Consider the following 24,957-nt stretch of genomic DNA (forward strand, 5'->3'; position numbering starts at 1 on the left):
AAGAATCAATTTAAGAAATTATGCATTAAAAAATAATTTACCAATGACTTTAGATTCAGTTGAAGCTTATCACATTCTCCGTAATGGAATTACTGGTGGTTTATCAAATGTTCAACATAGAGTAAATCTTAAAGGAATCACGCACATTAATAAACTTGCATATAATCCAGAAACTAAAACTGTATCAAATGAGGACACCACCAACATTATGACTCATTTCGTTGGTGTTGATTTTAATTCATTATATCCTTCATCATTTTCATCTAATCCTCATGATTTCATTCAATATACTGACCATAAAATGTATATGCCGGGAAAATTGAATGGTATTATCATTTGTGATACAGCAACAAAGAAAGCAAAAGCACTGGGAATAATTAAGAAGAAAAATACTTTATTCGTGGCTGAAGTAAAGGGTCACATTGATGAAAAATACATTAATGATTACATAAACTTTTTACCGATAATAAGAAACTTAGATATTATCACAGATGAAAAAACAATTGGCAGTTTTATGTATAATTACATGAAATCAAACAATCTACCAGTTGACCAGAAACAGAGGAAATTAACTCAGTTAGCATCAACACACAACCAATATCAACCATTTTCTTCTTATAGGGTGTCCAAAGGTGCGTTTAGCACAGCGCTCTATATGAGACTATTAAAGGAGATATATGCTGATTATAAATATATAATAAAAAATATGAATATATGTATATGATGAGTATGTTGTATTTTGGCGCCATGCCGGTATATAAAATGAATTTTGAGACAAGAGGCGGTTTCGCGGGAAATTTTGGCGGGATTTTTTTCATTTTTTAATGAATCATAAAGAAAACATCCTCGCTCTTGCAAAAAAATGCAAAGACTGTAAAAAATCTACGAGACATTGGTAAAATGCTTCGGTATGGATGCTCCTAGCTATTCCACTGTAACGTATCATGTTAGGATGTATCATTTCATGAACAAAAAGGCGCCCATCATAAAAATTGACAAAAAATCGCCGGATCAAAGAAAAATCAAAGCAATTCTTCAAGCGCTAGATGAAGACCCAAGAGCATCACTCAGAAGGATAGAGGAGATGACAAAGATACCACGTACAACAGTCAGTTATTATCTGCACAATTATTTGAACTACAAACTAGCGTATACACGTTGGGTTCCGCACAACCTTAATTCAGTTCAAAAAAAATCTAGAGTCCAATCTTCGAAAGAGCTCCTCTCTATATTGGGTGCGTATCAATCCAAGAAGTTTCGCTTTTTAGTAACAGGGACGAGTCTTGGTTTCAATATGCAACAGAAGCCAAAATCATGTGGATCCCGAAGGAAAAATCCGCAAACATTCCCGAAGAAAAAAATTGACACACCAATGATTATGTTGTCGGTTTTTTGGGGCGTGAATGACATCATCGCAATTGATATTCTTCAAAAACCTAATACGATGAATGCTCAGTATCTAATTGACAATGTTCTTACTCAAATTATCAATTCTGATGAGTTTGAGAAATCCAAACAACAAAAACAAAAGTTTGCAATTCATTTTGATAATTCAAGAGTTCACAAAAGTCATAAGGTAATGAATTACTTGGTGGAAAACAATGTCAAAGTTGTTCCAAACCCAATTTATTCACCTGATATTGCACCCTCTGACTTTTATTTATTCGGCACGCTAAAAAAGAGAGCTGAAGGACGCGAATTCGCGAGTCCAGATGATCTTGAAAATTTTGTAAGAGAGCAATTTGAGCAATTTTCTCATGATGATTTAAAGCGTGTCTTTCAAGCCTGGATCGATCGCTGCGAACGCGTGATTGAATCCAATGGTGATTATATTTAAATAAACTTTATATATATGTAACTTGTTTATTTCTATTCGCAGTATTCAGGTTTGTGCTAAACACACCTTTGGACACCCTATATTATCTTTGGTATCTAATAGACAGATTTCATTTTATCATTGATGACATTCAATCAATTTTAACATTTACTAAAAACACTTGTTTTAATGAATTTGCGAACAAATTTATGAACGAAAGACAAAAGGCTGAATTAGAAGGAAATAAAGGAAAAAGTTTATTTTGCAAGATTGCACTTAATGGATCATATGGTTACGATGTAATGAATACACAAAATTACGCAAAGACTAAAATAATGAATGCACAGAAGCACGCGTTGCATGTAGTCAAATAAGTTTAAAAACATAAGAGAAATAGGTGAAGATACATATCAAGTGATGCTTAAAGATAGATTTTATAGATGTGATACATGTTTACAAGAGGCATTCTTCACTTTAGATAATGCTAAATACTGGTATTTTGGTTTTCATTTATGATTTTATGTATAAATGCATGAATGTTAATCGTTTTCATTTCATTGAAGGTGATACTGATTCATCTTATTGGACAATCGCTGGCGACCCAAATCTTCCTAACACTCAAGCATTTCAAGCAATTGTTACCGATAAACAATTTTATGATAAAAACATTTTCAAATTCGCACCATTTGATTTCTTCTGTTTTGATGAGAAATTTAAACCTAAATTAAAGAATAAAGCTGAAGAAAAAGCACATGAGAAGAAGTTATTGGGTTTAGCAATTGAGAAACAAGGTGATAACATGGTTGCTTTATGCCCCAAGTGTTATACATCATTCAACGGTTCAATTGATGGAAGTGATTTTAAAAAGATTGCACAAAAAATGAAAGGTGTTAGTTTACGACAAAATAAACAATTAACACCTAAAATATTTGGATATAATAAATGATAAAGTGATATTTGATGGTCAGAATATTAATTTACAACTTAAAAACGGGTCAATGACTCGCTTAACAATCGGTAAGACTGATTAACAGGAGCACACACTAAGGCTGTATGTTGTGAAAATGGATGTTGTATGCCATTTATTTAATACAATTTAAAATTTTATTTTTAATAAAATGCCACAGAAGAGACAAAAGGAACCGTTAATGATGGTTTTGATACTATGATTCAAAGAGGCGGCACCCTTAAAACACTTATTTTATTTTTATATAAATGAATAGCGCAGATTTAAAAAATTTAATTTATGATTTAGTACTTAATCAAAATTTTCTTACTTATTATGAATTAAAATCATATCTCCAAAAATATAATAAAAATATAACGGGTGATGATGTGGATTATTTTATCCGTATTATAAAATGAAATTTTGAAATATCATGATAAAATAATTTCTAAAATTAAAGACAAAATTAAAAATAATGAATATACAAAGGAAAAAACTAAATCACAACTTAAAACAATTGAAAGATTTCAAAAATAAAGTATTAACAGAAAGAAGATATTGATGAATTATATAAATTATATAATCATGAGCCGCAAAAAAACAAAGGAACAAAAACAAAGGTGCAAAACGCCCAGGTCCTTCAGACCATAAATGAAGCACAAGCTTTAATTTATGATTCATTAGTTAAACCATATTCAGCCCGACTTTTAAATGAAGATCAACTTTTGGAATTCATCCTTCAACATAAACTCGAAGCGGGAAAGTATATCAAACCTTTATATACAGCATATTTAAAACAAATGAATAGAATACATCCAGAATTAATGAAGGAAGGAATGAAATCCAAAATCAAAGCAGATAAAATTAAACCACTTGCAACACCAAAACCTCCAACGACAGTACCGCCTCCTCCTTCAGTTAATCCTTCATCATTCACTTTATTATATCCATTTCAAACATTAAAGAAGCAAAAAGATTTTAAAAAGGATTTCAAGATATTAAATAAACCAATTGACCCGAAAATTCAACCGTTAAAGGAAAAATTTAGTCGCCCTTCATTTGCTCCATATCCATATTCATACGAAATCGATCATCTGGAATATTCAAAAGGAAACGTTACTTATTTATTTGCCATTAACATTAACACTAGATATTTATATTGCATTCCAGTGAAAGGGAAAACAGAACAGGAAACAAGAAGAGCTATACAATACTTACTAGATCATGAAAGAGTAGATAATATCAGGGGTGATGGTGATAAAGGATTTCAGGCAGCTATGGCTCATTATTTCCCACAAATTAATTTTTTCTTTTCATCCTCTCCATATACGTTTCATAATAAAATAGTTGATGCGGTAATGAGAACTCTTAGCGATGCGTTAGGGGTTAACGGTCAGATATACTGGGATGGAAATCATGACTCCATCATACAACAGTTAGTATATTATTACAATAATACATGGCATAGAACTATAAACATGAAACCAGTGGAAATGAAAAATGATATTTCAAAAGAATGGGAATATATTAGAAAGCAAATGGAAAGGTTGAATGATGTTAAACGTGAACAAATTAATTCGGGGCTCATGAATTTTAAACAAGGGGATAAAGTTTTGATTCATCTCGATTATGGAAAAACTGATAAATCAATGATAAAAAGAAGACGAAGATTTGACACAATAGCTGAATTTGTTAGATATATTAACGGCAATGCATTAGTTGAAGTTGACAATAAATTAATAGAAATTCCAATTTATTTTATTACTCCATTATATTTAAATAATATTTAATTTTTTTATTTCGTAAGAAATGAGTGACAACAAAGCAGCCAAGAGTCCAGACAATGAATATAAAAAGAAACTAAACAGAATTAAATCAAAAATATGCTATTGCAAAAAGAAGCCGCAATGCGGTGGGGCTGAAAACGATAAAGAGAGGAAAGAAATAATCAAAAAATTAGAAACTTACCGTTCAATCCTTAAACTGAGTGAAGCAAAAATAAAAGAATTTAATAGAATAAATAAATTGATTGGAAGAGATGAATTTAATAAAGATGAATTTTTAAACTCAATCCAAATTTAATTTTTATTCCTCTTCCCGAACCCTTCTGGGTTCTTCTCGGTTTTCGTTCTTGCATCATTTTTATCATTTCCTCCCTTGTTATGATTCGTGGTAAATTTTGAGCTTGTGGGGTATCCATTACTTCATTACCTAATTAATTACAGACATAAAATATAGGGTGTCCAAAGGTGTGTTTAGCACAAACCTGAATACTGCGAATAGAAATAAACAAGTTACATATATATAAAGTTTATTTAAATATAATCACCATTGGATTCAATCACGCGTTCGCAGCGATCGATCCAGGCTTGAAAGACACGCTTTAAATCATCATGAGAAAATTGCTCAAATTGCTCTCTTACAAAATTTTCAAGATCATCTGGACTCGCGAATTCGCGTCCTTCAGCTCTCTTTTTTAGCGTGCCGAATAAATAAAAGTCAGAGGGTGCAATATCAGGTGAATAAATTGGGTTTGGAACAACTTTGACATTGTTTTCCACCAAGTAATTCATTACCTTATGACTTTTGTGAACTCTTGAATTATCAAAATGAATTGCAAACTTTTGTTTTTGTTGTTTGGATTTCTCAAACTCATCAGAATTGATAATTTGAGTAAGAACATTGTCAATTAGATACTGAGCATTCATCGTATTAGGTTTTTGAAGAATATCAATTGCGATGATGTCATTCACGCCCCAAAAAACCGACAACATAATCATTGGTGTGTCAATTTTTTTCTTCGGGAATGTTTGCGGATTTTCATCCTTCGGGATCCACATGATTTTGGCTTCTGTTGCATATTGAAACCAAGACTCGTCCCCTGTTACTAAAAAGCGAAACTTCTTGATTGATACGCACCCAATATAGAGAGGAGCTCTTTCGAAGATTGGACTCTAGATTTTTTTTGAACTGAATTAAGGTTGTGCGGAACCCAACGTGTATACGCTAGTTTGTAGTTCAAATAATTGTGCAGATAATAACTGACTGTTGTACGTGGTATCTTTGTCATCTCCTCTATCCTTCTGAGTGATGCTCTTGGGTCTTCATCTAGCGCTTGAAGAATTGCTTTGATTTTTCTTTGATCCGGCGATTTTTTGTCAATTTTTATGATGGGCGCCTTTTTGTTCATGAAATGATACATCCTAACATGATACGTTACAGTGGAATAGCTAGGAGCATCCATACCGAAGCATTTTACCAATGTCTCGTAGATTTTTTACAGTCTTTGCATTTTTTTGCAAGAGCGAGGATGTTTTCTTTATGATTCATTAAAAAATGAAAAAAATCCCGCCAAAATTTCCCGCGAAACCGCCTCTTGTCTCAAAATTCATTTTATATACCGGCATGGCGCCAAAATACAACATACTCATCATATACATATATTCATATTTTTTATTATATATTTATAATCAGCATATATCTCCTTTAATAGTCTCATATAGAGCGCTGTGCTAAACGCACCTTTGGACACCCTATATATTTAGTTCATTCGGTAAGCCTTGACCCAAAGGTCTGGGCTCAAGCACATTCATTGAACGCGGTACCATGCGAATATAGTCACAAATGGTGGCATGTAATCTTTACCCAAGCCTGTTGGATTTGTTGTGAAAGTGTGTGAATGATTTCCTCCAGGTTCAGTTGGTCGAAAAATTTTTTTTGCTGCATTGTTATAAGATGGAGATAAAACATCATTGCCAGCTTTATATTCTGAGTTGTATAATGGGTGGTCTCTTAATGAGTGGCTATGGTCGCCAGAAAAGTTTGTCGTTCCTGTATGAGTGTGCGGTGGAAGGTTTGCTTCTTTAATTTTCTTCGAACCTCCTGTTTGCTTTGAATATCTAGCACAGTATAAGAATTTATCTACAATCTGCTTCCACGTACCAAAACCCAGAACTGTTGCGGGATTTGTTGAGTTCATTGACGTATAAATAGAACCAACAGGATATAATGTTTGAAGTATTTCATTTTTCATGCTTGTAATCACATCATTTACTTCCGACTTCTTTGCATAATTTTCATCAACATAAGTTTTATCTGCTTTAAGGTCTAAACATCCTGAAACCCATTCTGTATCAGCTTTAACTTTAAAAGTCTCCGATGTCCATTCATGATACCATTCAACCTTTTCTTTAATTTCATTATCTTTTTATCAACATAAACCAAATTTGCCTTCTTATTTAATTCACTATCCACATATTCCTTATCCACCTTCTTCATTATGTCGTTTAGGAAACCTTCTATGAATTCCTCATTTAAATTAAATCTTCCAATCTTCAAAACTTTAGGAAATACATTTAATGCGTAATATCTCTGTTCTTCTGGTGGAATTGATGTTATATCATCCGTTATTCCTTTAATTTTTGAATTCATAAATAAAATTTCTTTTATATTTGATATCACTGCACCACCTTTGCAAACGAATTCGAAATGGTCATTTTTCAATACTATCTCCAAATCTCCATATTTCAACCTTTGCGTTTGTTCTGCCGTCTTTGAATTATATGAATATATGGCGTATGTAATGGTCTGAAGGACCTGGGCGCTTTGCGCCTTAAGTTGCTGTTGTTTAATCATTTATTACGATTTAAAAATAAATATTTAATCCGTTATCTCATCAGCTATTTTCTCTATTTGAAATTGCCATAATATTTCATTCATAAATTCTAAATCACAATCAAATAGGTCAGTTATTCTAAATTTAATATTTGATAAATCTTTTGAATGAAGAATAAATGAATTCCCGGATAATTGAAACGGATATGATAAAGAAAATGTGTTTAAGTTGATGGATAAAATGTTTTGTATTGATGGGTAAGAGTTAGGGTCTAATGTTTGATGTGAAAATCTCATTGGGGTATTAACTTTATCACATTTGATTAAAATGAAATTGGAACCAGTGTCAGAATACAAAACATCCCCAACATCTTTTTCAAAATTTAATATCCCCAACAATGAACGAAGATGAGGAGTACAAAATTTAATTTTCAGCGGGAATTTAATAAGGTTATTTATTTCATCAAGTTCAAAAAGTTTATCGGGTTTTGATTTAAAATTTTCTTCATACCATACGATAAATGATTCATTTAAATAACTTAAAATCATGTTAATATCCCATTTCGCTATCACATTATTTATATACATATCATACGTTTTTTCAAGGTCATCTTTAATAAATGATATATAATCTGAAGGGTCTAAAAGAATGGGATTAAATTTACCACTCACAGAAACGAGAGTAACATTATAAATTCCGCTAACTGTTAAATTTAATTCACAGCTATTATTCGAAATAATATTGATAATTGACATTTTTATTACGATTAAAAATATGGTAAAGCGTTATTTTCCAGTGATAAATAAAACTAGAATAAGATTACCTCAAGAATTCATAAATTCAACGAATAAGAAATTCATTCATGTTATAAATTTTAGTGTTTTCAGAAAATATGAGTCAGTGTCATATTCATCAACAGGTTATATTTCACTTCATTCAAATTTAGTTCAATCAAACCCATATAATGACCATTTCATAAGATTTTCAGATGGTATTAAAAATATAATTGATAGATTAGAATATGAACAGATTGACAATATCGAATTTTTGGAATTTTGGTTTAAATATCCCGATGGAAAAAAGATTGAAGTTAAAGATAAAGCTGATACTATAACAAAAACAATTACAATGACCGATCCGGATAGTGGGGAACAAAAAGAAATAAAACAAACGATAGAAACTGGTGAAAGGTCAATTATTATTGATTATGATGTCATAAGACGAAATGGTGGAAGTGGGGTGAAGTCAAAAAGTGACATCTATTTGGCCGGCTAAATTCCCCTTTAGTTTACATGTCAAAATTACAATAAATTAATTATTTTGCTTAGCAATTAGCTATGTATTAAAACTAAAATTATTACTATTCAATTCTTTACATTCAAATATTAAACAATTCAAATTTAATAACAAAGATATTACAATAAATAAAAAAAAATGATTAAAAATGTCCCTGAAAATTTTCTGAAAGCTATCTCGTGTTTAGGTCTCAATTTTTTTTAGAAATAGAAAAAAATTGGATTTAACTTTCAAACATTATATATAGTTTTGTATATGGAAGCCTTTAAATACAAGTTAATGATATGGAGTTGTATTGCGAGGAAGAGGGAATCAAAGAAATTGACGAAGTTCCAGAATTTTATTCAACAATTCTTAATCAATTAACAAAAACTATACCGAAACTTATCTTACCATCCAAATCAAATCACATTACATACGGAATAAACATTTAATCTTTTACCATTAAAATTATATTTATACGTTATTTAATTTTTTTACGTCTAAGTTGAATAGGATAATAGCCGAAGATATAAAGTAACTATAGTTTACAAGCTAAGGAACAAATCAGCATTGAAACTAAAAAATGCTGAAATATTATAATAAATTGAAGAAATACTGTGATAGAATACCTAGTTATACTAGATACTATTATAATATGAATTCATTTGTATTGAATATCGATAATAAAAAATCGATGAAATATTAAAATGAGAATAAATTAATGATGAGATTATAAATTAGAATTATTTCTCTTTTATTTAAAATAAAAACTTAGTTCTATTTAAATTCGATAAAGAAGTACGAAAAAGTTGTATTATACGTATGATGTTGCCCGATGTTTGGTAACACTATTGTAGAATATAAGCATATATGATAGAAAAGCAATATGCTTAATATCGAGTAATTCTAATTTTTTACGAAATTATTCAAATACGTTATTTTTTAAAATGAAAAGATAAGCATACCATTATGCAGTAGTTTGCGCACATATACTATGCTGATGAAAGTTGGTCTCTAATTCGAAACTTGAGTCTGTCAAATTGACGTTCAAGTATTAAAAAGTTGTATTATACGTATGATGTTGCCCGATGTTTGGTAACACTATTGTAGAATATAAGCATATATGATAGAAAAGCAATATGCTTAATATCGAGTAATTCTAATTTTTTACGAAATTATTCAAATACGTTATTTTTTAAAATGAAAAGATAAGCATACCATTATGCAGTAGTTTGCGCACATATACTATGCTGATGAAAGTTGGTCTCTAATTCGAAACTTGAGTCTGTCAAATTGACGTTCAAGTATTAAAAAGTTGTATTATACGTATGATGTTGCCCGATGTTTGGTAACACTATTGTAGAATATAAGCATATATGATAGAAAAGCAATATGCTTAATATCGAGTAATTCTAATTTTTTACGAAATTATTCAAATACGTTATTTTTAGTTTCAATGCTGATTTGTTCCTTAGCTTGTAAACTATAGTTACTTTATATCTTCGGCTATTATCCTATTCAACTTAGACGTAAAAAAATTAAATAACGTATAAATATAATTTTAATGGTAAAAGATTAAATGTTTATTCCGTATGTAATGTGATTTGATTTGGATGGTAAGATAAGTTTCGGTATAGTTTTTGTTAATTGATTAAGAATTGTTGAATAAAATTCTGGAACTTCGTCAATTTCTTTGATTCCTTCTTGAAGCGTTGAAATTTCTATTGACTCTCTTTTTATAACTTTTGAAAGAAACCGTAAAAATTGTGAAACATGCTTTTTAATAAAAAACAATTTTGATGAAAACCATAAATTAATTTAAAATTGAAATAAATTTTTGAAATCTATGATATTGAATAAAAAAATTTATAGTGTAGATATTGATATAGATATAGATGTTAATTTTAATATGATATTTGATAAAATTTTTTTATCAAAACATACTGATAATAGGTTGACATGTAATATGATATTTTGCCTTGTAAATATATTTGGTCGGCAAAATAACCTAATTACTCTTATTTTGAGTTCACTTCCACCATTTCGTCTTATGATAATGATTCAAAGGATTATTATTCGATAATGTTAATGCTTGAATATTAAATAGCCTTAACAAAGAATTTTTCAAGTGATATTTTATATTCATCAACTATTTTATTATAAATATCATTATATGTTAAATGAAGTTCAGTTGTTGTTCCGTTCTTTGATATCTTAATTGTGCTAATATCCTTTATAGGATTTATTTTTGCAACTGTTCCGCAGCATGAAACCTCATCATCTATGAAAAATTGAATCTTAACGTCTGAATCTTGAACATCACAAAGAATGGCGATAATGTGAATTAATGATTCATAAGGTAAAATAATTAAACCGGATTGGTCAATTAAATTTATTATTGAATCATAATTATTAATTATTATATCACGGTAAATTTTCATTAATTCAGAATTAATGTCTATTTTATATGGGTTCTCGATGTTTGATGAAAGAGGTGGGGGTATGTTAGATAAGTGGAATTTCAACAGGTTCTTTACCGGGTTCAGATAAAATGATTGGGTCTCCATCTTCTTTATTTTGCTCCTCCTCCTTTTTCGGTAAGTCACGAGTTAATAAATTTGGTTGAGTTGCTGACCTTGTTAATTCAGAGCTAACATTAACTTTAACATTTTGAATAATTCGTGATTTATCATCATTTACGTTATAACCAACCGTAATCTCTGCTTTTGCGTTAGTGTTCTTTTGACTAGTGAAACGTCTTCTCATTTATATTCGAATAAAAAAAATATATTTAAACTTTTATTTTGCTGGAAGTTTTGAATCTATTATTCTCTGTATTTGTTCTTGAAGTTGATTTTTAGCTGGTTCATTGTAATTAATAGACCTAATATATTCATTAATTGCATTCTTATAATCATCTGATTTCTCAAATTTTCTTTTATCTAATTCCTTAACTAAATCATAAGTTAAACCTCGTTGCTGATATAATGGTTTCTTAATTAAATCTTTGAATGCTTGAGATAAAGCACCTGATGCAATTCTTGCTACTATAATTGGTTGGAATTGATGTTTAAGTTCATCTTTAACATTTGCGAAAACTGGATCGAATAAAGCAACTTTAAAGAATTTCTTAGCTGAAATTTCAGGTCTAATATTTGCATATTGACCATCAAACTGGTTAGAATATCGTGGTAATCCATCCGGTCCCTCTTCAATAGCATTTAATTCTTCATTGAAATAAGAATATGGATTATAACGGTATGAATTAATTGGCCCATTTTCACCTTCTCCAATGTATTGTTTAACAGCTTTTCCATTTTCATCAAATTGCATAGGATAACGTTCATTATATGCTTTACGTTTAGGATAATCAGTTATAGTTAATTTGTAACCATTTATGACTTTAATATTACCTTGACCATCAGTAACGAAAACTTCATTTATACCATCAGGTTTTCCATTTGGACCCGTAATGTCTGCTTCGTGTGCTTCCCAATTTGGACGTTGACGTTTGGCATATGCTTGAGCTTCTGGTAATGTTAAAACGTTTCTCATTTGTTTAACATCTTTTTGAAGACCAGCAACAATATGAACTAATTCTTTCATTCCATCAGGAACTTTCATAGTTCTATTATATGCACCCTTTTTGTTTGTTCCTTGTTTTAATGGAACCTGTAGAAGATTTACCATTTCTGTCATGTTTAATTATAAATAAAAAATAAAAATTAATTATAAAAAGTTAATCAAATTTAACACTTCCTTTATTTAAATCAACTATTATTTTTCCATGTTCACCTAATTGCTGATATTGTGTGTAAAGTTCATTAATGCTCATTGGTAAATTCACTTGATAAAGCATAACGTTCAACTGTTGACGACTAAACCCACTGAAAATGAAAAGTGTTGATAGATTTGATTTAATGTTTGTGCTTAATGCTTTGAAATATTGAACAGCCATAAAGAATGAACACTGAATGTGTCGACATTGAGTTAATAACTGATTAAAATATGATTTCTCATTTGTTATTAGTTTTGATTTCACTGCATCATCTAGAAAAATGAGTGAATGCAAAAATTCTCTATCAAAATTTGAAATAGAAAGTGTTTCAAATAATTCATCCCGTTGTTTATCAATAATTTTATCCTCTAATCCTTGCTTCTTGATTGTATTATATAATTCTTTATACATTAAAAAGTTTTTTAAATAATCTTCTGCTTCTTCTTGTGATAAATAAATAATTGGAATTTTGATTAAATGCTTTAAAGATTCAAATGTATCATCTGAAGGTGAACCTGAACGGTTGATATAAATTAACACATGTGAATAGGGGGAAGTGTTAGCAATATTGATAATTTGTTTTAATATCGTTAATGTTTTACCTTTATTCTGTTTACCAATTGCTGCAGTGATTGAATTTAAGTAACATTCAGAATATGGAATTTTCATTAATTTTTCCTTAGATAGAGCATTTCTATTATCACTCAATGCTTCATTATCATATCATCTACGTATGTATTATATACTCCCGCTAATTCTTCATAAGGGGTGGATGAATTTAAATCCATTTAATCAAAAATAAATTTATAATTTTAAACATTTCTATTCATCAATATTTCATCATATGAACTTCTATACTGTGGTGGTGTACCTGTTGGATGATATTTCAAACCTTCATCCGGTGTCCATGTCCAATATGTAGTCCTAGTAAACCAAACCTGAGGAGGATTTGTCACCTTTGAACAGTAAGTGTCATTTTCACCCTGAATGATTGGATAAGCTTTCACTTGTACTGTAACTTGTGAGTTGAAAGTTTCTAATCCATCAAAGAATATACCCGCCCATCACGTTGAACTGGAATAGTGCATAAGAATGAAGTTTGGTCTTTCCATGTTCTAGCTAATGGCGTGCCATCATCTGCATTCAGTGGTCTAGTTAATGAGTCCTCGTATTCTTCTGTGCATTCATTCACTCCATCTAAATCAGAAGCTTGAAGCATACGTGTAAAGAATATGTCGCCCACTGTGTCATCGCTTGATCGGGGAAGTTTCTGGAATCTATAGTGACCTGAAGACCTCGAAGCATTGGATTTTCTAAAACCGTTCTTTGCATTGCATTCTTCGGAAATGTTAACACAACATCTGTAACATTATGAAGAGCGTATGAGAAATCTGAGCTAATACCTTCAGGAGTGATGCAACCTCCATTTAGTGAACGAACGTCAATATGTTGAGCTGGAATCATGAATGGATCTTCCTTACTAAATAAACGTGGTATTGCTTTAACTGATTCTTCAATTAAACCGTATCCTGGTGTAATGCATTTATCCTCTAAAACTTCCATCTTTGTGCATGAAATAATAACGTCATCAACTGTTGCGTCAGCAGATGTAGCGGCTAAGCTTGTAATTAATTTGGTAGGAAGTCCGATTTGTTGGAATTTGCGATCATATTTATAAACATAATTCATAATCTTTTCATAATTTTCATCAGTTATCTTTTCATAAACGTAATTTTGTAAATCAGCAACTCTTAACGGGTCAACCTGACAAAATACTAAAGTATCCCTGAAAACATAATATTTAAGAATGATATCACCAAATGATTTAGGATAATCATCGAACGCCTGAAATGCTAACAAATCATTTACCGGAATAATCATATCAAAAGTGACATCAACTTCTTCATTTGCTTTCTTGAAAACTTCTGAAGGGTCAATATATTTACCACATACTGAGTTATCATATTTTTGAACATTATTATATAACGAATGAACAAACTTTTTAACTTTCCTTTCTGATTTTGGTTTATATGTTGCAAATGCGAAAGATTCACGGGCGCAATCCATCTGAAGATAACCGGCATCACCTCTTTCGGTTTCTACTTCTAATTGTTTAAAGCTTTGATTTGATGATTTGTAACCAACGAATAAACGCATGCATTTAAAAGCGGCATCACATGTGAAAGCTTTATTTGAAACTAGGGTTGCTTTAACTTTGCGTTTAATATATGTGTCACCTAATTGGTTCACATCATGAGCCGGGTTTGTAATTCTTAAATGAGTTTGTTTATCATCAAAATATGGAGCATCAGAGTCATAGCATGAACTTTCAAGTTCTCTATAATATCTTCTACCGTCATTCTTTGCGAATATTTCATTTATCTTTTCGAATGAATGAAACACATTTCCATTAATTGGTTTAGTGTTTGGCACCAAATAGTTAGTCGTCATTTATTAATAAATAAAAAATCAAAATTAAAAGATGAAAATGAATTTTTAATTTTAATGAAATAATCAACTATGGCTGCAGGTATATTTAAGAAACTGTGGGATAAAGTAAAAAGAGGGGCGAGTAAAGTTTGGGAAACATTGAAGAAGGGAGCAAATTGGATATTTAAGAATAAAGAAGCAATTAGTGACGTTGCTGAATCAATAACACCAAAAGCTGCCCCAATAAGAGAAGTTTTAAATAAAGGAGAAAAAGTTTATCAAAGACTACAACCGATACTAAGATAAAAATAATTTAAAATAATTTATTTTTCCACTATCTACCTCCTATTTTATTAAGTATTCCTTCAGCTATTCCACCAATTGCGTTACCTGCTTGTGCTCCCATCGCCGGATTACCTGCTTTAGTACCTAATACTCCACCTATGATAGTTCCTGCCGTTTTCGCTACTGGTGCCAAAAAGTTTGCAACAGGTTTAATAACCTTTTTATAAACCCAACCCGCAGCTTTCTTAATTCCATCCCATAATTTTTTAAAGAATCCTGCCGCCATTTCTGATTTAATATTAATTAAAAAATATATTTCATCACTTATATTCTAATTTTTATTTAATGATAAATGAAACCGATTTTAAAAATAAATGAAACAGAGGAGGAAGAAATAAATGAAGGTGAAAATGTTCAACAAAAAATAAACGTTGTTAAACCAATTACTGAAATAAAAATTTTTCATCTGTTGAAGAATTTAATGACTATTATGCTAATAATAAAAAATTATTTGAAGAATTGACAACATGTAAATTGAATAAAATGTTTAAAGTTGATGGATTCAAAATTTCAAAAATAAAAGGAGTGGTGAGTAGGTGACAAAAGTGCATACTCTTAAATTAACCTTAAATGTTGAGAGTAGGTGTCAAAAGTGCTTACTCTTAAACAACCGTCGGATTTCCGGGTGAAATCGTGACACACTTTCGTCTTTCGTAGGCAGTGGTGGTTGTTACAAAAGGTAACTTCGAATGTAGCGTGAAATCTGCAAAAAAAAATTCTGAAATTTGAATGGAGAACACAAAAATTGAATAGTTTACGTCAATAAAAAAGAGAAAAATGAAGCCAATGTGTCTCGAACCTAGGACTTAGAGCAGCAATCCCACTGTTTATAACATTACACTACATGCATCTCTCACCTCAGTGAATGAGATCAACTATATGATAACTTTTTCCCCATTATATTCTTGTGGAAAAGTGACAAATAGCAACTTTGACCCTCTCTCAGGAGTGGTTAGTTTGAAATCTATTCCTTAATCAAGAATCACCTCATTAATGAAAATAGATGATTTAACAAAAAGAATAGAAGAGATTGAAGAAAGAATGAATCAAATAATTGATTTCATAAATTCAAATAATCATTAGTTTCTTAAAGTTCAATGTTGAACTCATCAAATTCTTCTTCATCATTACCATTACCTTTAGCGAGTTTATTTACTCTTTCAACTTTATCTTTTGATAGTCTATCGTTTAATTTTTTCTGAAGTTTTTCGTTACCAAGTTCTAAAATTTTACACGGATGATATTTAAACCCGTTAAATTCTTTTTTCTCAGTTTTAATCATTAATCTACAAAGAACTTTAGTGAGGTGGTTTTGTTGTTTAAACCATTTATCCTTAATATTTGTTATAAATTCAATATCCGGAATTAATTCCCAAATTTTTGAATTTTCGATTAATTTACCATCAAATGCAAAAGCAATAGGTTTAATATTAAACTTACCTTTATAAAATAAACTTCGTATGTAATCATCAAAATAAACGTCTACTTGTTTAACCTGGGTGAGAATTGGTGAAAGTTTATTCATTAATTGATTTACAGTCACGAATTTTGATTCACTCATTTCATACAAAATAAAAAAATAAATTATTCAAAAATGTAAGACATGAATTTTTAAAGTTTATTTTTTATTCATGAAAATAATTATTTCTAATTTCTTTTACTCGTTTATGAGGTCTTTGATTATGACTCCATTGATTCCATTCAGGATTTAAACAATGTTTAATTAATCGCGGAATATCTGACATCATCTATATATAGCTTCTTTTATAAAAGATAAAAAAAATTATTTTAAAATTAATGTTAATTTTTTAATGATTTATTTCATTATGTTTGGGCTGAGTGTAAATGTCTTACAATTTTGAAAATTTTTTAAATCTTGATTTATTCAAAAACGTAAGAATAAAAACCGTAAGAATCATACATTTTTTACTTCATATGTTAAAAAAAATGATACAAAATCGCTCGATATTGTATGAATTCTTACGTTTACAAGAAAAGTCACAAAACCCTTCATATCCTACTACTTCATTTTATTATAACGACTATCCTGTTTCTATTGCAAGAAAGGGATCAACAGAAAAAATTGTTAATTACTTAGTTGGCAAAGGCGGGCGCGATCCAAATCATAAATGTAATATCGCATAATTGTTTAAAAATAATTTCTAATTTCTCATTAGCCTGTAAATTAAAGGATAGAATAAAATAAACAATATTATAGTCATTTATGTTTCCATTTTTTAAAACAGTTTCAAAAAATTTCGCAGTTTCGAATTGATTCTTCTTGAATCATTGATAATACTTATGATTCCTTCTTAAAGGTTCATTTATGTGCATTTGATTTTAAGTCAAATTTTTAATTTCTGCCTTTGAAAATCGCTCTAAACTACATCATCTCACATTGATACTAATTATATATTCAGAAAGGAATTTTTAAGGGTGCACCCGTATGTACGTTTATTTGAGAGGAGGAGGATTACCCTCTCAATTTTGAGGGATTCGTTAGTTTATTTTCTCGATGAATATGCAATAAAATTTGATTTTTACCTTATCAATATACTTCATATAATATACACATGTTCATGTAAAAACTTTTTTCCAAAATCCTCATGAATTAAGAGATTTTTGAATTTTGAGAATTTTTTTCGAATTTTTTCGAAAAAAAAATATTTTCAGAACAGCCTTAACGGCTAAGATTTAGGAACAATGTTAAGTATCAAAAAGAAAGGAGGTCTGATATAGACAACATATATCGTTGAAGGTTGAAAAAATCTCTAATATTTGAGCCCAAAATTTCAAATTTTAATTTTTTGAAAAAAGAGGCCACCCGTATGTACGTTTATTTGAGAGGAGGAGGATTATATTTTTGAAAGGGTGAAACATTATGAATATGTTAATTATATAATAATATGTATTATTATAAAAAAGAAAAAATAAAGCACGTTAAAATTTTTCTTTCTTGATTTTTTACAAAATCTACTTAGAATTATGCAAAATATGACTAAATAATTATAAATTTCAAGTTAAATTTTAATTTTGATAAATAATTTAAATTTCAAAATATCAAGTTCAGTTCGACTATGTATGTAGTAATTCCTCAATAAAGTGCCAAAACCCTATTAAAATATATGAACATTTTCAACATTTTAATGTTTTTATTTAAAAATTTGTTGGAATATGAGCTTCAAACAATTATTATGTAAATAAAAATAATTAAATATATGTATTTATTCGTATTACAACCGTAGTAAGTCGATTCTTCCTTTCTTCTACTGAGGTTTGAATTTGATTTCGAATTGTAAAGAGATTCAAAGGGAAAATACTAGCGGATAAAAACTACCTCCATGAAAGGGTCATAATGGAGTCAAGTTGTATTTTTTGATATTTTTTGCTTTTCGAGCCTAAATAGGTAGCCAAGATAATGCCTAAAAATAAGATTCTAAATTCTGAAGTTTACATGATCCTCTCGTGTGCACCCTTAATTAATTTTTTTAATAGCGAGTGTTAGAGAAAATACTGAAACCCCATAAATGTTTTGATGTTTCAGTACCATTCTTTGCAAATCTTTCGCTAACTTCTTGTGCCACCTTTCTCATTTGTTCAACAGATTCATATTCTTTTGGATCCAATCCAATAACAATATTACTTCTATCTTGTAAATAGTATTTTGCGCGATTATAGACTTTATCAGCTGTTCCTCCAGCTCCGTCATATATCATAGGCATCATAGAATGAAGTCGTTTATCATTAACCATATCATATCCATGTCCATTAGTAATATTTCCGTCATCAGTTTTTACTCCATACCAATATGCAACAGCGGCACTAAATAACAAGTCAGGATATTTATTTAATCGGGCTCTTATTTTTGTAAGTAAATCAAGCCATTTTTGGAAGCATTCATTAAATTCCGGAGTTCCAACATGATATAATGCATGCGGTTCAACATCAATATGAATACCATCTGGAAATTCATTATTTTTTTCAAAGAAGTCTAAGAGGGCGTCTATACTTTTAAGAGCAGAATCATGTTTTTCGATAAAAATTGTGTCTTCAAGACACATTATATGAAAAGAAATCTTTTTCTTCTTAAATTCTCTAATATTTTCTAATGTTTGCTGCTTTCTTTCATCTGTAGTTATATCAGTACTAAATAGTACATAATTCCAATTATGATCAGAAGCCCATTGTGCGTTTTTGGCCGGACTCGTGGATTTATCATAACCTTTATAGAACCAGCCACCAAAGCAATCCTTATTAGTTTCACTTTTGCTATTTATGCATAGATATGGCCTTTTATTTTCGTTTTGACTTTTTGCTGAAAATAATGAGAAAAACAAAATTATTATTAACAGCATTGTAAAGATAAGGATAACATTAATAACAATGCATGCTATTGTTGATTTATCATTCAACAATGAATCATCGTTCCTTTGATGGCCATTGTCTTCACTTATTGATAAGTCAAGTGTGGACATGTGACACTTTTTCCTCTCCTTACATTAGATTTAGGGTTGTTAAAAATATCAAAAATTAGCGTTTTGAAGACACCATGGTGTCTTATAATTTTTCCTTCCTTATTGGCGTGTAGAAATAAATGCGCCAATAGATTGAAGAAGAAGAATTGTTTTTCTCTTAATGAACTTTAATCCTTTTGATATAAGAATATTAAAAACATTAATATAATTTCGATTTCGGAAATTAAATTTCCAAATTTTTTGTCGATTTCAGAAATAACAGGATCCAGGTCAGGTATGAGGGGCTTCCAGGGGCTGCGCCCCTTCTAGCCCTAAGAAATTTTGCCCAAGACCCAAGAGGAGGACCGAACCCCAGCCGACCAGCCGGTGACAAAACCAAAACCGTTGTTATTTACATCATATTAATGATGTCACTTTTAAAAATGTCACTTTTTGTTTCACTTTTCACAAATTATATATATTTTCATGTTTTGTCACTTTTCTGTCACTTTTCGGGTAAAAACATTTTTATTATTATATATAAATGAATTTTACAAAACCTCCGTTACCGTTCTTTGGAAATAAGAGTAGATGTAAAGATATTATATTGAGAGAACTTAAGAAACTACCGAATGGTCTAACATTTGTAGATTTGTTCGGTGGAAGTTTCTATATATCCCATTTATGTCATACCGTATTTCCTGACTCAAAGATTATATGTAGAGATGTGAAAACTTAAATTCTATAATCCCTGGGATGCACTTTCTTCGATTTTTTTTAAATTTTTGGGATAAATTTTGACATCTTTTTTTTGCTGGCGACCCCCCCGTTCACAAAAAAAATATCGAGCGAAGGGGGGACGCCAGCAAAAATCGAAAATTTTTTTGGTGAACAGGGGGCCGCCAGCGAGAACCTTAAAAATAAACTTCAGAAAAAAAATCTAAAAAGAAAAAAACGAAAAGGCCCTGGAGTCGAACTGGGGAACTTAAGGCTTATACTATGACTCTTACCACTGAACTATATTATCTGTGGATCGGTGCTTTATAAATTGTAAATATAAAGATTATCATAACGAATTAAAATGTAAAATAATAAATATTACTCTTATATATTATTAGATTTTAAATTACAAAATAATAATAACAAAAAAAATATTCATGACCGGAGGTTTTAATTAATGTTTAATGAAAGAGAACGATTCATTATAAATTATTGAATGTTAAATTGTTGTAAAAACACATTGACATATTTGTGAAGAAAATGGTTATTTAATATTGAAAAATAAATAATAACAAAATGTTTATTTCATTTAGTTGCCATTAAGATATGACGGCTATTTAACAAGTTTTTCTTGGATCTTAACCGCCTAACGTTCAAAATTAACCTTTGTGCTTTGATATTACGTTCACATGTTGCCTCCGAAGGAGATGAACATAACAAGCGTAATGCTATTTCCGCAAGGATGGATTTTTCTCCAATTCTATGCGAGATCTCTTCCCAAGCATAATTTTGTGCCTCGTCCATCAGATCGTTCTCAAAGATGTCTGATTCCTTATTGATGAACGTATTATATAACGAGAGTACAAGCGTTTTTTGTCTTTCGTTCAATCGGAATTGAACCAAAATGCGCTTGAGGTAATCTTTAGCTGCTGTTAGATCATTTTCGGCAGTCTGATGATTATCCTCGCGTACATCTTGCAATGTAAGCCTAAGTTGATCATCAGATTCGACAATTCTACGAAATGTGCCTTCATCTGTTACATCAATTACAGCGTTTGTGTTACCTTCCTCAAAAATAGAATCCATGTAAATGTCCTGTAAATCTTCTGCCGGATCTTTATCAGGAATATGCTCACTTTGAAAGGAACTCAAGGGATCGGCCAAATCTTCTACTTCTTCGTTTTTAACAAACTTTCTATGGAAGTAGAACCTTCCTCTCGGCGTGAGAGAGAATGCCAAACACCATAGCCCACCAAAGTCAGAGTCCAAGGTATAGCTATCCAATGAAGATGCCAAGATGGATCCGAATGCATTATGCAAATTGGATGTCAAAAGATTGAGAGCTGATATGGCTTTACGAAGCCAAATGTAACAATTTGCCAACAATGCCTTATCCGATTCGAATACTAAGATTAGCTTTTTAAGAACAGCTAAACAATCTTTCAATTGTACGATTTTATCGTGATCTACATTTATATATTGCTTGATTTTGTTTTCGTACTTAAGAATAAAGACACATATATTATAGTCATATATCCATCTGGTGGATACATGCTGTGGACATTGTGCACCTATATCGTCAGCATGAATGCGACAAAGTTCTGCAATTCTGTGCACATCCTTTACTAAACTTTGTAACTGGTTGTTCTTGCCAGCAATATATTGATAGCTGTTGTGGATTCTGTGACACAAACAGGGAATAAGCAATATCTTGTAGTATTTTGGATCTCTGTCATGATAGAATGAATCATTCCAAGTATCTTTGAAGCATTTTAACTGTGCTGGTCCTCCGTCAACTACCACACTACCTATCTTGACTTTCCTAATGTCAATTCTGTTAAATCCTGCTGTTATTGCGGATTTATAATCCTGACTTGTCTGGCCATCCTTCATATCTATCGCCTCTACTGGGTATGGCTTCATTTGCTCCAACGGATTTGTTAAGACAAAATCAAGATTGTGGTAATCATGTGTCTTGCCTTCATCGATGGCGACACAAGTGTATGCTTTTTTGGCGAATTCGAGAACTTTAGCAAGGTGTATGCTGTTAGCAATAGCAATCATTCTATTTCGGATCTCATCACGTGTAATAGGCTTATATAATTTGTCAGCAAGTTTTTCCGGATTGATATTAGCTGACTGAAGTTGTTTGTATTTGTTCATCATTTGATATATTGTGAACATAATGAAAATCTTTGCAACATGCGTGAATTCTGGGGATGCAAATGTGTCTAAGGCAAGGTTGAACTTACCGGTAAAAATGGTCATTTCATCGTATACATTCGATAAATCCAACATTGGATCATTTGGCTGTTTACCTTTATTGTAGTAGTCAAGTAATGTTTGCTGCGATAATGCTTCTCCGGCCTGGCATGTGTGAACATGAGTCTTAAGCCAGTTTTTATAATGATCCTCCCTTTGTTCTTGCATTGAACACCGGCAAACTACGCCATCAGATCGTGTCACAAGTTCATTGCATTTTACATACCACTTGGGACTACCTTCATGTTTATATCGCATGTAAACATGTTGTTTCGTTTCAAGATCGGGATATGTTGTGAACCCGACTTCTTTCATTAATGAAGTGATTTCTTAAGTTGAATAAAAACAAATTTGATTGAAATTCATACAAAATTTCTTTTTATCATTATTATTTAAGATGCTTTTTTATGTTGAATTGTTAATTTTTTTATTTCCACCTGGGATATTTTGAATTGGGCTAGCCCAATCCCACCTCTCAATTTTCTCTCAATTGGGCAATGGGGATCCCATATAAAATGTATTGTAACAAAATTTTACATGCATAATATAGTACAATTAAACAACATTCTAAAAATATTAAATTCACATCATTTACTTGAAGATTTTATATTTTCAACAAAAATTAATACAATAATTACATTAAATTGATGAGATTTATAATATTTATTATAAATTAAAATATTATTACTCATTAATTTGTTGAAATATTGCATTTTAGTGGTAAAAATTAAAATTTAAGTTTACATGGAGAAAAAAAATTTAAATTCCAAAAAAAAATTCAATTGGGATAACGATAGGGACAAAAATTTAGAATCCCCATATGCTTGGGATAAAATCACATGACTATTATATGCAATGACTTCGACAACTATATGGACCGTCTCAAACATATACCAGACACAAACAATATATTGAAAGAGTTAAAAGAAAAGATACCTATAGGTAAGATGGAACGTATACCATTAGATAAGAAAAATATTGTGAGAGAGGTTTTGAAAAAAGCAGAATATATAGACTGGGATAGTATATCTGCTAGACTATTATATAGTGGTTCTATAAGAGTTCATGACATTGAAACACTTATGTCAAAAGTTTTATATCTAACTATACAAAGGTTTTCAAAAAGAACATAGAAAAATATATTGAGGGTATAGAGTTTGTGAGATGTCATTGGACAGAGTTGTATGAAAAATATAAAGACAAGGAAAATGTTTTCTTTATAGTGGACCCGCCGTTCTATAACACATGGGATTTTCAATACCAAGTAGACTGGACTTTGAGAGACTCTTTAGAAACTTTAGACGTTTTACATAACCATCCATGCTTTTACTTTACATCCGATAAAAGTGGTTTGGAAACCGTTATGAGATGGTGAGAGGACATACATGACTATGAGTTTAGATATGACAAGATAGAATATGAGAGAGGTCCTATAAACTGGAGAAAGTGTCATAACAAAGAAATTTTATTGGTAAGTAAATGTGGTTTGAAATAGGACTACTTGTTTTAGGTTTTTTCCATTGTGTCATTTATTTATTTGACGTGGCAGAAAGATATAGAGAATATGAAGATGAACCAATGCCTGCAAATGTTCAGCATATGTACTCGTAAGAGATATTTTTATCTAATATTAAATGGACGCACAGAACTTAGCGAATGCACAGCAACCTGGACAACCAAACCAGAGAATATTCCAAATGAAGTTAGAATACAAACTGCAATGGCAAACTATGGTCAAGTGCCAACAGATGTACAAATGCAAACTGCCATGTCAAATGACGCTGCGTTAGGTTTGCCACCATGGTATGCAAATATGAGATGGAAAGAGTTTTATACAAACCCTGAAGTGGGATATAAACAACTCTATGCAGATGACGCGAACACAGGAGTTGACCCAGAATATGTTTTCTACCAGAGGAGAAACAGAATGTATGAGCTCCAGTTAAAGAATGCTATGGAACTCAACAGGAAACGTAAGAGACTAGGCGGACATTAGATTTTTACATATAGTAAAATGGGTTTCTTTGGAAGAATAGGAAACTTCTTTCGAAATGTTGGAAGAGGTATATGGAATGGAATAAAATCTGTCGGAAGAGGAATTTGGAACGGAGTCAAAAATATTGGTAAAAGAGTAGGTCAGTTTGTTGGTATTATACCTAAAGACCCTGAACCAGAAGAACAAGCTCCTGTTATACAACAGCCTGAACCTGCACCACAGTCTAGTTGGCAACCAAATCCAACACCTCAACCGTATTAAAAAATTATATTTTTACCGTTCGATAGTAGTTGTATATGAAACTAAGTTCTAAGTAA

At 30.7% G+C, this 24,957-nt stretch overlaps 5 protein-coding genes and 5 pseudogenes across 10 annotated transcripts, besides 14 other annotated features; 3 read left to right on the top strand and 7 right to left on the bottom strand.

The window, feature by feature from the left end:
- Positions 1–618: 618 nt before the first annotated feature.
- Positions 619–646: a terminal%2Cinverted (terminal inverted repeat of Mariner transposon ID:TVAGG3_0223440).
- Positions 619–1,917: a mobile genetic element.
- TVAGG3_0223450 lies at positions 715–1,837 on the top strand (annotated as a pseudogene). The gene has a single exon. A coding segment is annotated over exon 1 (1,123 nt).
- Positions 1,890–1,917: a terminal%2Cinverted (terminal inverted repeat of Mariner transposon ID:TVAGG3_0223440).
- A 1,897-nt stretch (positions 1,918–3,814) lies between these two features.
- Positions 3,815–13,096: a mobile genetic element.
- Positions 4,998–5,025: a terminal%2Cinverted (terminal inverted repeat of Mariner transposon ID:TVAGG3_0223480).
- Positions 4,998–6,298: a mobile genetic element.
- TVAGG3_0223490 lies at positions 5,078–6,202 on the bottom strand (annotated as a pseudogene). The gene has a single exon. A coding segment is annotated over exon 1 (1,125 nt).
- Positions 6,271–6,298: a terminal%2Cinverted (terminal inverted repeat of Mariner transposon ID:TVAGG3_0223480).
- Positions 6,352–7,397, bottom strand: TVAGG3_0223500 (annotated as a pseudogene). The gene has a single exon. A coding segment is annotated over exon 1 (1,046 nt).
- Positions 9,179–9,207: a mobile genetic element.
- Positions 9,179–9,207: a terminal%2Cinverted (terminal inverted repeat of ISTv1 transposon ID:TVAGG3_0223510).
- Positions 10,459–10,507: a mobile genetic element.
- Positions 10,459–10,507: a terminal%2Cinverted (terminal inverted repeat of ISTv2 transposon ID:TVAGG3_0223520).
- TVAGG3_0223530 lies at positions 10,755–11,421 on the bottom strand (annotated as a pseudogene). Its single transcript has one exon. A coding segment is annotated over exon 1 (667 nt).
- Positions 11,940–12,279, bottom strand: TVAGG3_0223540 (uncharacterized protein; the record flags this gene model as incomplete). The annotated part of the gene is made up of 1 exon (XM_051227039.1): positions 11,940–12,279. A coding segment is annotated over one exon (340 nt), but the record flags the coding sequence as incomplete, so codon positions are not given.
- A 342-nt stretch (positions 13,097–13,438) lies between the features above and the next one.
- Positions 13,439–14,590, bottom strand: TVAGG3_0223550 (annotated as a pseudogene). The gene has a single exon. A coding segment is annotated over exon 1 (1,152 nt).
- A 363-nt stretch (positions 14,591–14,953) lies between these two features.
- TVAGG3_0223560 (uncharacterized protein) lies at positions 14,954–15,169 on the top strand (the record flags this gene model as incomplete). Its single annotated transcript, XM_051227040.1, has 1 exon — positions 14,954–15,169. The coding sequence occupies one exon, from the start codon at positions 14,954–14,956 to the stop codon at positions 15,167–15,169; it is 216 nt and encodes a 71-aa protein (XP_051112026.1).
- Positions 15,170–15,738: 569 nt separating this feature from the next.
- Positions 15,739–15,785: a mobile genetic element.
- A 1,857-nt stretch (positions 15,786–17,642) lies between these two features.
- Positions 17,643–18,683: a mobile genetic element.
- Positions 18,684–18,696: 13 nt separating this feature from the next.
- TVAGG3_0223590 (glycosidases domain-containing protein) lies at positions 18,697–19,683 on the bottom strand (the record flags this gene model as incomplete). The annotated part of the gene is made up of 1 exon (XM_001295909.1): positions 18,697–19,683. The coding sequence occupies one exon, from the start codon at positions 19,681–19,683 to the stop codon at positions 18,697–18,699; it is 987 nt and encodes a 328-aa protein (XP_001295910.1).
- A 699-nt stretch (positions 19,684–20,382) lies between these two features.
- Positions 20,383–23,490: a mobile genetic element.
- Positions 20,968–22,959, bottom strand: TVAGG3_0223610 (ribonuclease H-like family; the record flags this gene model as incomplete). The annotated part of the gene is made up of 1 exon (XM_051227041.1): positions 20,968–22,959. One exon carries the CDS (start codon positions 22,957–22,959, stop codon positions 20,968–20,970), a length of 1,992 nt encoding a protein of 663 aa, XP_051112027.1.
- A 1,168-nt stretch (positions 23,491–24,658) lies between the features above and the next one.
- TVAGG3_0223620 (serine threonine-protein phosphatase family) lies at positions 24,659–24,901 on the top strand (the record flags this gene model as incomplete). The annotated part of the gene is made up of 1 exon (XM_051227042.1): positions 24,659–24,901. The coding sequence occupies one exon, from the start codon at positions 24,659–24,661 to the stop codon at positions 24,899–24,901; it is 243 nt and encodes an 80-aa protein (XP_051112028.1).
- Positions 24,902–24,957: the final 56 nt, after the last annotated feature.

Source organism: Trichomonas vaginalis, chromosome IV, assembly GCF_026262505.1.
Source record: "Trichomonas vaginalis G3 chromosome IV, whole genome shotgun sequence".
In the NCBI taxonomy this organism is placed as follows: Eukaryota; Parabasalia; order Trichomonadida; family Trichomonadidae; genus Trichomonas; species Trichomonas vaginalis.